We start from the raw sequence: 12,932 nt of genomic DNA, 5'->3' as shown, positions 1-12,932 counted from the left end.
TGGCTGTTATGAGCAAGGAAGCTTCTTTTGCAGTGGTGTGTATATGACTGTAGATTTGTAATTGAGATGAGAGACATTGACAGCTTCTGTGACAACCTTGCCACCCCACCCCCCAAAGAAAAGAAACAGTCCAGACAGAAAGTGATTGAAGAGAGTCCTTAAAAGTTATGATAGAGATGCAATGTGTAGTTCTTCACAGCTGATGACTTCTGGGGTGTGTATGTGCGTGATGGGGGACTCAATTATCATTAAAGGGCTGGCTGTTGGAATTTGATCATTTTAATGAGTATATGTATATCAATAATTGGACTTCCTGTATTTTTTTTTCTTTTGGGGGGAGGGTACAAGGGTGGAAGGGTAAACTGGGGAGGAATGGGGAGGGAGCATGATTGGTGTACCCTGTATGAAGTATACAAATCAGTTTTAAAAATATTATGTTGGGAGAAAAAAAATGATCTTATTAGTCGTCAAATGGTCTTTCCATCCACATCCTGGACCAATTTGTGGTTTCTATTAAAACTGAAGACATACTTAGCATACAGTCTGGCAATTATATTCAGAGGCAGGCATTCCAGAAAAATAAAAACTTAACACTCACACCTTGCACATTAATTAGTTTTGATCAGACTCACAAGAAACTAGAAACTAACCAAATGCCCCCCCTCAAAGTGTGGTTGAGTAAACACACCCAGCACATCCACACCACGAGACGACATTGAATCATAAATTCCAAGGCCTTTTTGATACAACTGCCAAAATGGATTAATCTCAATGGCACTATGTTTAATTAAAAAAGAAAAAGAAAACAAGAATCCAAACGTTGATTGTTCCAAGATATATTTATGTTACATGTCCAAATGATGAAGCTCTGAAGGTGAAGAGCAGAGAAAGAGCAAGGGGAACAAACCTCAGGTAGCATAGGAGATGAAACAGTTCTATATATAGATTGGCACAGTAGTTACTGAATTTACACACAAGAGAAGATTACATAGAACTACACACTCAGTCCCCCCACATGCTTCTGAGTCCATGTAAAAACATGGTGAAAACTGGACAAGGCCTCTTTATTAGTCTGATATTATACTAGTTCTAATCTCTAAGATCTTCCCAATAGGAGAAGCCTACAGAAGGGAATTAAGAACTCCATAGAGTTCTGTGAGTCTATAATTATTTATAAAGAAAAATAAAGAAAGCAAACATTTTGGGGGAATCACTGTACAACTTAGCATGAGCAAGACAGAGAACATGACTACATCATATTAATTAAGGAATATTATTGTTGGTGTGTTACTGAACAGTCTTCCACTCCCAAATACACACAGAAGTACAGGCACAGGGGGCAATGTTGATGGAAGACTTGAAAGATAGAAAAATAGCATAAATTTTATATAAATTACATCACCAAAAGATTAGCATTTGATAAATAAAGAATAACCAGGAAAATAACAGGCGGACAAAATCAACTAGACGACACTGACTTTCATTTTATTTAGCTAGTTGGGAAGGTAGTTTATAACTAGAGTGTTATAAAAATGAAATAGACAAAGTCTCCATAAGGAAGCCTGGGGAGATGGCTCAGTGGTTACGATAGCTCACTGCTTTTCTAGAGGACAGGAGTTCAGCTCCCAAGGCCCAAGCAGGGTGGTCCACAGTTGCCTGTATCTAGAACTCCAGGATGCATTACCCGCTTTGGCCTTCTTGGGTACTTGAACATTGGGAGCACACATTCACGTATAGACCTATACATAAATAATAAATCATTAAGGTCTCAAGTACATAGGTGACCTTTAAAAAGACAGTGGAAAAGTCACACGACTAACACTCTAAAAAAATTAAAATTCAAAGACTGTACAACATTTTATTTATTTATGTTATTTTATAAATTTTATTTTATGTATATTAGTAGTTTTCTGCATTCATGTCTTTTAACACCTGCATACCTGGTTCCCAAGTAAGTCAGAAAAGGACATCAGATTCACCAGGACTATAGTTCAAGACAGTTGTGAGCCACCATGTGGGTGCTGGGAATTGAACCCTGGTCCTTGGGTATAGATAGCAGTCAGTGCTCTTAACCTCTGAGCCACCTCTCCAGCCCCTGTGTGTCTTATTTGTATTAAAATAATTTTTCTTTCAAAATTAACCTCAGTTTGTTAAGAGAACCTCACTAAAGCTGTTATTCTAAGAGATCTATTGGCCTAGGAGGACTCATGATGGATTCTAAGAGATCTATTGGCCGAGGAGGACTCATGATGAAAAGCCCAAGACACAAAAGGGGAAGAAGTAGTTGTCCTGATGGTAAGTTTAATTTTTAAAAAATATTCTTCTTTAAAAAATAATAAAAATGTTTTTATAGGTTATGAAATAAAACATCCTATAATCAACAACTGCTATATTTAGTGGCAATGGATAAATAAAGCAAACTTTTAATTATTTTTTTCATTAATCAATATATTGAGAGTATCCTATATGTTTTGAATCTCAACAATGTAAGTTTGAATTTGGCAAATAATGTACCTTGCAAAATAATAAAACAGAATTATAGTCAGATAGAGAGAATAAAGGAGAATGAAATGATAATAAGTAGCAACATGAACAACGGTTCAATAAGAAAATGGGTCACATAGTTTATATTCAAGGGGTGCAGCAATGATTTGTGAGTGTTTTCAGTGGTTTGACTTTAAAATCATGCTTACTATAACAGACAAAATGTTTTTGTCTGTGTGAAGTTTATTAGGTGACTCCAAAGCATAGATACTCCAACACATTGGAACTTGAAAATATTTTCTAAATATTAATAAAAATAACAGCTAATAAAATTACATTTATGCATAAGTTTAAGGAAAAATAATTACAGCAACCAGAAAAAGTCGATTCGTAGTGATAAGAGGCCAATCATATCCCAGGACATCATGGTTACTTTATACTTGCATGCGTCTGAGAGTGTACCTTCAAAGGCATGACTAAAGCGATGAGTATGCCACTTTTGGTGGGTAAGTATTGTATTGTATTGTATTGTATTGTATGTGCATCCATGCATGTACATATATGTGTGGATACATATGTCCATGTGGAGGCCAGAGCAGGACATCTGGTGTCTTTCGCTGCCATTGTCAGCCTTGTTGCCTTGAGACAGAAACTCACTGAACAGGTAGTTGTCTCGGTTTTATCTTGGTTGTCTGCCTTCTCAAGGTTAGGGTTAAAGACATGACCAATCAATCACTCCCTTCTTTTTTAAAGATTTTGGGCATTTAAACACAGGTCCTCATGCTTGCTGAGAAAGTACTCCTACCTACTGAGCCATCTGCCCAACCCCTCTGCCAAATGATAGAATTTTAAAATCTTGCATCAATATTTAACTGAAAAGGTGGCAAAAGCCAGTAATAATATTATTTTATTTCTCTAACATTGTGTTGGAATCTTTTCAAATCACAGATTCATATTTAATAGTTCTGGGCTGAGCATTAGATTATGAATTTTGAACAAGCACTTAAATAACAATGTCATCTTGTCTCAGCTGGAGTCATTTTGGAAGATGGAATGTCCACTGAGACAATGTCCCCACCAGATTCGCCTATGAGCAAGTCTGTGGTCTTGCTTTGATTGATGACAGATATGTGAGGACCCAGTTCACTGTGGGTGGTGGCACCTCTGTACTAGTGGTACCGGGCTCTACAAGACATCAGGCTGAGCAAGTCAGTCAATTGTGCTTCTCTTTGACCTCTGCATCAGCTTCTGCCTTCAATTTCCTGGCCTGACTTTCCTGGATGATGAAATATAAGCTGTAAAATGAAATAAATCCCCCTTCCCTAAACTGCTTTTGTCTATGGTATTTTATCACAGAAATAGATGCTGTGACCAAGATGGCAAGATATCAAAAGACACATTTACTTTAGAAATTAATACCAGAAGATAAAATCTCAATTATTAATAAACAAGAGATAATTTATGCATTTAAAATATTGTTGTTAGTAAGAAAATAAATATTAGTTAAAAAATTAATGGCTATGCATATAGTTGCTGCATTAATTTATAATATGTGATATCTCATTTCTCTAAAAGCAAAGCAGTCACTTGTATATACAGGGGAGAGGGATATACATTGAGGGTACACCTTATCTTCATGAAATATAATGATATATACATGACAATTTTTTAATAAAAATATACTGCTTTGTGGATATATATAAATAAATTTGTATATCAAATATTCAAATTTTCATTGTCAAACTTGGTGATAATAGAGGCATAAGCAATTTAAATTCTATGCGCTATGAAAGATTTTGAGCAGTGGTATTTGTTGCGGTTTTGGTTAAAGTTTCATTTCTAGATGCTACACATAGTGCTGATGGGGAATTCTTACTTGTAGCTTTCTATATTTGTTTCCTCTTGGAGGATGTCTTTCGCATTTTCTTCTTTCATTTGCTTGAACTTTGACTTTGCACCTTCACATTGTTCTATCGACTCCTTAAGCTTTTCATGAACACCCCTAAATAGTTCCATCACCTAGAAATGAAAAACATTTGGCCCATCTATGTATGAAGATTAACTCAAAATATTTCAGTGTCACTCATAATCTAGGCTTACAGTTGCTAGCACATATTTTCTTACCGCAACTGATGCTCTAAATGTGTGCTCCTTAGAAATAGTGCTCCATGTTTTTTCCATGTTTGCCCTGATTGACAACAGTGCTATACACGTATAAAAGCTACAGCTTCATGTGCTCATATTAAAATCGTCCTTCAAACCATTCCAACATGTTGATTTTCAATGTGCATATATTATTACATTACAGAGAAATATGAAAACATGCAGTAGCATAGAAATTTCAATCAGAAATAGTGAAAGCTATCTTCCTTAACAGTCCAAAATAACAGACTTTTAATAATCAGTGAATGTCGTCAGCAGTTCCTTCCTGGCCCATCAATCCTGTCTGTTTTCTATGCCAGCTCTCTTGTCTGAATCACATAACATAACGCTAACTGTTCTTTTCACGGCTAGGCACATACATGGACGTTGTTCACAACTTCATGAGCATGGGTGAGGAATACAAAGACCCCACTGTGATGAAGTGAGCTTCAGAGAAGATGTACGAGCTTTATTATTGTCTTCAAAGGTTCTGCTGAGGAGATAATGTGCTGAGTAGGAAGGTAAGAGCTCTCACGAATGCCGTTGGCAGACTACTCTCAGGAATAAAAAAAAGGAGTAATAGCTTTAATTTCCACCAACAGAACACAGGAGCATCTGTGTCTGCATACGCAGTGCCTAGAGAGCCTGGAAGTAGTTCCAGGAGGTCCTGGGGCTGTAGCTCCTGGCAGTTCTGAGCCTTGATATTCCACAAGAGTAGCAAGTATTCTTATCCTCTGAGCCATCTCTCAAGCCTGTATTCGGATGTTTTAAATACGAAATACAAATATTCTGTGAGGAAAGGTCTTATACTTGAAATTTCACATATAAGAAAATTGTTTTATTTAATCATTTAAAATATTTTTATATCATTTTATTGTCTTGTCACTTTGGCAGAAGTAGTCTCGTTAGCACACATCTTATACATACCCATTTTCTCCCACATTTGCTTGGAATGACTTCAGGGTTTCAATGGTTAATAGGAATAGGATTAATTTTGAAAAGAATTCTTTGTTTATATGCAAGAAATCTGTTTCCATTTTATTTATTTATCATAAACTTTTGATTAAAAAATACCAAGTATTGCTGGGTAGACTTGCCTGGCCTCAGAACCTACATTCTCCCACCCTCACCACCACACACCAGGTTATAAGTATATGTTTTATGCTGACATTAGCATTTTAATTATGACAAACTTATCTCACAGATATTTCTGTAAAAATCATATTTTTTCTTTTATTTTATTAACAAACTAAGCAATATACCTACATCTCTTAATGTCAAGTCATTTCTGGCCTCTTAAAAAGAGTTGTTCATGGAGTGACTTATTTGTCTGCTATGTTAAAGGACTATTTTGTAAATATTTTACATAATATTTTCATATATATATGCGGTGGCATACACACACAGTCTCATTCTGAGGATTCCTAGAGGCAGAATCGCTATTTCAGACTGAGAGATAAGAGCCAGTGAATCACACACACACACACACACACACACACACACACACACACACACAGAGAGAGAGAGAGAGAGAGAGAGAGAGAGAGAGAGAGATTAATAATTTTTTTTCAAAAATTTCACAAGATTCTATTATTGAAAGTATAAGCTTGAATTCATTTAAGAATCTCTCTCCTTTTTAACAGACTGGGTATTTAAAATGATATTGCAATGATAAGTTGTTTATAGGCTAAATAATATCTGACTACACTGTCATCAAATCTAGGATCCAGTATGAGGTGCAAATTAGTTAAAATTTTGGTAGATTTATTTTTATTATTTTCTCCTTGGACCTTGGATAATGTCTATATATGCTGTTTTGTTGCCATGAGACTGCCTTATTAGGTTTTTCTAATTGATATTATTGAGTTATACATTTTTCTCTGCTCTCCTTCCTCTCCTCTCCGCTTCTACCATCTCCCATGGACTCCATGCTCCCAATTTACTCAGGAGATCTTGTCTTTTTTTACTTCCTATGTAAATTAGATCCATGTACATCTCTCTTAGGGTCCTTGTTGTTGTCCAGGTTCTTTGAGATTGTGATTTGTAGGCTGATTTTCTTTGCTTTATGTTTAAAAACCACTTATGATGGAGTACATATGATAATTTTCTTTCTGGGTCTGAGTTACCTCACTCAATATAATGTTTTCTAGCTCCATCCATTAGCCTACAAGTTTCAAGATGCCATTATTTTTTTCTGCTGTGTAGTACTCCACAGACTGAGAGAAACAATTAATAAATGATACCTCCTGTAACTGAAAAGTTTCTGTAAAGCAAAGGACATGATCAACAAGACAAAACGACAGTCTACAGAATAGGAAAAGACCTTCACTAACTCCACATCAGAGAGAAATCTGATCTCCAAAACAAAGAACTCAAGAAATTGGTCATCAAAATAAGAAATATCCAATGAAAAAATGTGGGTGCTCTTGCTTTAGAGGCATAGATGTTCAGGATTGAGACTTCATCTTGATGAGTTGTTCCTGCTATGAGAATAAAGTGTCCTTCTCCATATCTTCTAAATGATTTTAGTTTGAAGTCTATTTTGTCCAATATTATGATAATTACATCCACTTGTTTCTTAGGTCCTGTTGATTGGGAAGTTGTTTCCCAACCCTTTACTCTGAGGTAATGTCTGTCTTTGAGGTTGAGGAGTGTTTCTTGTAAACAGCAGAAGGTTGAATCCTGCTTTAGTATCCATCTCTTAGCCTGTGTCTTTTTATAGGTGAATTGAGGCCATTGATATTAAGAGATATTAATGAGCAGTGACTGCTATTTCTGTTATTTTTGGAAGTACTGTTTGTGTGTTACTCTTCTTTGGGGTTTGCTGGTGTAAGGTTATCTGTTGCCTGTGTTTTTGTGGGTACAATTAGATTTGTTGGTTGGTGTTTTCCTTCTAGTATTTTCTGTAGGGCTAGATTTGTAGATATGTATTATTTTAATTTGTCATGGAATATCTTGTTTTCTCCATCAATGGTGATTGAAAGCTTTGCTGGGTATAGTAGTCTGGGCTTGCTACCATGGTTTCTTATTGTCTGCAGCACATCTGTCTTTCAGAGATTTCATTGAGAAATCAGGTGTAATTCTGATAGGTCTGTCTTCATATGTTACTCAACCTTTTTCTTTTGTAGCTCCTAATATTCTTTATTTTTCTTTATTCTGTATGTATTCAATTTTGATTGTTGTATGGAAAGGGGACTTTTTTTTTTTGGTCCAGTGTATTTGGTGTTCTGTCAGCTTCTTGTACTTTCTTAGGGATATTCTTCTTTCAGTTATGAAAGTTTTCTTCCATGATTTTGTTGAATGTATTTTCTGTGCCTTTGAGTTCTTGCCCTTCTTCTATCCCTATTATTCTTATATTTGGCCTTTACATGGTGTTCCAGATTTCCTGGATATTTTGTATTCAGAATTTGTTGGATTTAATGTTTTCTTTGACTCATGAGTCTATAGTATCTACAACACCTGAGATTCTCTCTTCCATTTCTTGTATTCCGTTGGTCATTCTTGCCTCTGTAGTTCCTGTTTGTTTATCCAGATTTTCCATATCCAGAATTCCCTCAGTTTGTGTTTTCTTTATTGCCCCTATTTCAATCTTCAAGCCTTGAACTATTTGAACTGTTTCTTTCACCTGTTTGATTGTTTTTTATTGGTTTTCTTGTGTTTCTTTGAGAAATTTATTGTTTTCTTCCAATTTTTTTGTTTGCTTTTTTCCTCTATTTCTTTAAGACAATTTTTCATTTCTGCTTTAAAGGCCTCCATCATCCTCATAAAGTTACACTGAAATCGTTTTCTTCTACTTCTTCTTAGTTAGGATGATCATGTCTTCCCATTAGTTGACCACTGGGTTCTGGTGTTACCATGTTGCTTTTTAGGTTCTTAGATAAATCCTTGCATTGACGACTACCCATCTCTTTCTTGTATTGGTGCTGGTAGTGTCTTTCTCTCTTAGTCCAATCCTTGCAGTAGGCAGTCTGTGTCTTTGATAACTGTTCTTGGTCTGCTCTGTACTGTTACTCTTTGTGTCGCAGGGAAGCACTGAGGTCTCTCTTGGCCTGCTCTCTTGGTCCACTCTGTGCAGTCACAGCTTGTGTTTCAGAGTTCCTCTCTTGGTGCTCTCTTTGTAGTTACCGCTTGTGTTTCAACGTTCCTCTGAGGTTGTGGGGCTAAGTGGGTGGGTGGGACAGGAGGTTTTGTGGGTGGAGTGGGACTTGTAACTTTCAGGGTTCAGTGGATGGGATAGGGGTGTTGGAGTAGCCTACCTGCAGGAAACTCATCCTATGGCTTGCTAGAGAAGCGGAACTCCCCAATCTCTAGGCTCTCCTAAAAAAACGGGGACAAAAGCCCAGGCCCCTCTCCCACCTGCCTTGATCGGGTGGGTAATCACTCACCTCTTGGTCCTCTCTGTGTAGTAGCAGGCTGTGTTTCAGAGTTCCACTGAGGTTGCAGGAGGGATAGGAGGGTTTGGGGCTGAAGTGGGACTTGTAGCTTGTAGGGTCCGAAGGATGGGATGGGAATCTTGGAGCCTCCTACCTCTTAATACTCTCTGTGTAGTGGCTAGTTTGTTGCAGAGGTCTGCTGAGTTTGTGGTGCCTGGGAAGGGATGGGAGGCTTAGGGGGCAGATTGGGACTTATAGCTTTCACAGCCTAATGGATAGGATGTGGGTTTTGGTGCAGCCTACCTTATAGTACTCTCTGTCAATCTAGAGCTTTCTTTTTCCATGCAAATATATACAGCTAGAAATTTCCTTAAGAATGTTATTTTCAAGGCATTATGTGCATTATGGTAGGCTCTATATTGGTCCTTTTTATCTAATTCAGGTACACACTAAGCATATGGATATGGATCCTTATAAGGTTTTGAGTACAAAGAATGCAAGGCCACAAATGTTTATAACAATTATGTAAGATCTTAATACTTAGAGTAGGGATTTAAATCCATGATGAAGTTCCATTCCAGAGGCTACACTCTGAAAAGCTCTTCTGCCTGTTGCTTACATCTCTGTGTGCTTCTTTTTCTCTCTGAGGAGGTATTTGGTACCAGCAGTGCTCATAATTCTGTTTTTCATCCCTGAATTTTGTCAGTTATGCTCATTTCATAAATGGAAGATGTGTTTTCTTGTTCAAATTACCACTTTTCTTTTGCTGTGTCACTGTGGGTTTTCTTACTATGGCTGCATGATATATGTAATCCTGCCTAGCAGTGCCTCAAATGCATTCTGGGAATTTTTTTCCTTGGTGCTGTGCAGTCAGAATGTAGACTCATCACAGTTCCTGGCTCCCTTTGTAGAAACTAAGAGGGACATACTCACTTTCCCCCTGGAATGACAGAAGTGGCAAGCTGAGTTAAAGGCAGTTGATGAAGCTCTGGTTGAATAATTCAACACAAGGTAGAAGTGACAGATCCCCATCCTTCCACAAAGGTGGCTGTGTTACCCAGGATTCTTTAGGAAATGGTCCAACAGGAGATACTGAAGCCCACAAAGATGGATTTAGATTAAAGAAATAACTCATGGGCTACAGAAGTCCAAAATGTATATCACAGGTTGCTCAAGGGAAATGAGCAGTCAAAATACTTATGCTCCAGAATTCTGTTTTACTCAATGGAGGTCAAGCCTGATGCTGTCCAGAACTTGAACTGATTGGATGGTGAAAGATAATGTGTTTCACTGAGAATCCTCTAACTTAAAAGTTCTTCTTGCCTAAGCCAAAGGCTTTTAAGAAACCCTCCCATGTTGATGCAGAGCTGTCACAGTGTATCTGACAGGATCTACACACCAAGTCCTCTGTTGTCTTGGTCTGTTGCAGTGATCTCCTCCTGAGTCTACTCTTTCGGCTGTCTGACAACACTGTTTGAGCATCCCACAGTAATCGCCATGGCCAATGACAGAAAAATATTAACGTGTCAAATAGACACTGGTTTCAACAAACATAGACAATAGCTAAGACAAGACTGATGAGCAATCCTGCACCATGTTATTCAGGATTGAGACAAGGTCAAATAGAATTGCTGGAACAAGGCTGGATTTACTTTTCTTTCAACTGGAGTCCCAATCTCCTTCTGGCTTTCAGGTCAGTGTCTTTCCTTCTGGATCCATAACAGAGACTGTAGGAGAAGTCCAGCCCAATGGGGGGTGTGTTCTCCTTGGGCTAATGTTTACATATAAATCTGATGGGCGTGAGCCCCACCGGTCCTTTTTTTTTTTATTTCCTGCCCATCGCTGGATCCCTGGTGTTGTAAGCTATCCCTTCATTAAAATTTGCTGTTTCATATTAAGCTAGCCTGGTTAATATGCCGATTACAAGATACTGCCTCCTGTGATAAACTGCAGTCACCATATTTAGGTAGCAGGGAAGCTTAGTTTCTGAGGCTTTCTGTTGATGTAAAGAAACAACATGACCAAAGCATGTTGGGGAAGAAAGGGCTTGTTTGGCTTACACTTCCACATTGTTGTTTGTTATTGAAGGATATCAGTATAGGGACTAATACAGATCACGCACCTGGAGGTGAGAGCTGATACATACGCCATAGAATGGTGCTGCTTACTGACTTGTTCCCAATGACTTGCTCAGCCTTCTTTCTTATAGAACCTAAAACCACCAGCACAGTGATGACACCACTCACTATGGGCTAGATCCTGCCCCATTAATCACTAATTAAGAAAATGTATTACAGCTTAGTCTCCTGGAGGCATTTTCTCAATTGAGGTTTCTTCCTTTCAGATAACTCTAGCTTGTGTCAAGTTGACATAAAACTAGCCAGCCTACTTAGAAATGGCGATATATATATATATATATATATATATATATATATATATATATATAGAATGAGTTGGTCACTGTCAAAGAGCTGTCTTAGAATTCCAACCAGTAAATCCAACCTTCTTCCCAGTGGAAGAAAAGTCAGACCAGTAATGTAATTGTAGAAGATAATTAGGAGGGAGCAGTATTTTCCAGGGTGGAAAAATGAGTTTGCAGCATAACCACTGTTCCAGAAAAGTTGTCAGAGGAACTTTGGAGAACATTGGAGCGTTAGCTAGTGAAGCAGAACGTGGACCTCACCTACTACCCAATAAAGACTAGGCATACAGCTGAGGAAAGTTCACATGCGCACTGAAAGGAGAGCATTGGTGTGAAATTGTTGTGTGTAGCCAAGCTTCACTTTTATCATTAAATATTAGGAAAAAACCCAGATGTCATAGAGAGAGAAAAAGAGAGAACATTAAATAATAAATTTGTTTGATATCTATGTGATGGAATACATAACTAAACTAAACTAAATTTATATCTATGTTGAGCTGTTTGATAACATAAAAACAATGTAAGGGGTTGGGGAGATGGTCCAGTGGTAAAGAGTAATTACAGTTTCTGCAGAGAAGCCTGGTTTGGTCCCAAGGACCATATGCAGTGGCTCACAACTGCCTGTACCTCTGGAAAGCAGACACTCCCTTTTAGCCACCACACACACTTGAATGCACATGGTATACCTACAGATTACCAGACATATATATGCACATAACTAAACATAAAAGTTCAAATTTATCTGATAAAACAGTTACCTTGAAAGGGGAGATTAAGAAAATTGCATAGCCTAATGTATGATAGTATTTTATAATTCAAGATATGTAGCATAATTTTAAAACATTAGTTACATTTTCCTCATGAAGTAGATGAAATTAATATTAGTTTCTTGGTGATGGAATAAAGAGGATGATGCTGTGTATTAAACATGGGAAACATTCAAGGACTTTTAAATTTACTTTATAACGATTTAACACTAATATGAGGTAAATTTATTACTTGTGGAACAGTTGCAAATAGTTATTTTTCTGTAGAAGTATTTCACAATGTGATTGAGGTCATTTAAGCTCTTGAAGCCCCATTACATTTATAATTTTATCAATGATTAAATTACTGATATGTTTTACTTACTTTCTCACTCAGTTCAAACAATGGTTTAAAAATAAAAAAGGTTTTTTGAAACACTTTAATTTAATGAATCAAACGAATATTATTAATCGTACTAGGTTTATTGATAAGTAGCTAAGATGTTTAAATGAATATCAATAAATTATAACTGAGTAGGTTATTAGAAAGTTAAATACCAGGTCAACTTTAGAAGACAAATTAAGTTCTTAGAGTTGAAATACTTTGGAGTAACCCAGAGAGTATACACACATTCAGTTACCTCAAACTTTTTGTGATAGCGGTCCCTCAGAGCTTCTACTTCCTGCTTCCGTTTCGACTCCAGCAGGGGGGCATGGTGAGTCATGTAGTCAATGTCCTTCTGGATCTTGGCATTGGCTTGTTCC

General features: G+C 37.2%; 1 protein-coding gene across 1 annotated transcript in view; it reads right to left on the bottom strand.

The window, feature by feature from the left end:
* The window catches only part of LOC121441843 (coiled-coil domain-containing protein 178-like), a 309,575-nt gene that overhangs the window by 277,285 nt on the left and 19,358 nt on the right, over positions 1-12,932 (bottom strand). Inside the window, exons 5-6 of the mRNA XM_041643164.1 lie at positions 12,809-12,932; positions 4,361-4,503 (exon numbers count right to left, since the gene is read on the bottom strand). The exon at positions 12,809-12,932 is cut by the window's right edge and continues 97 nt beyond it. Coding sequence (XP_041499098.1) covers positions 4,361-4,503; positions 12,809-12,932 — 267 coding nt within the window. The remainder of the gene's footprint in view (positions 1-4,360; positions 4,504-12,808) is intronic.

The sequence above is a fragment of the Microtus oregoni genome, unplaced genomic scaffold (genome assembly GCF_018167655.1).
Source record: "Microtus oregoni isolate MIOR12 unplaced genomic scaffold, Mior012 000082F_ref0000272, whole genome shotgun sequence".
Lineage (NCBI taxonomy): Eukaryota > Metazoa > Chordata > Mammalia > Rodentia > Cricetidae > Microtus > Microtus oregoni.
The sequence above is the reverse complement of the archived record's forward strand: the minus strand, read 5'-3'. Positions and strand labels throughout refer to the sequence as shown.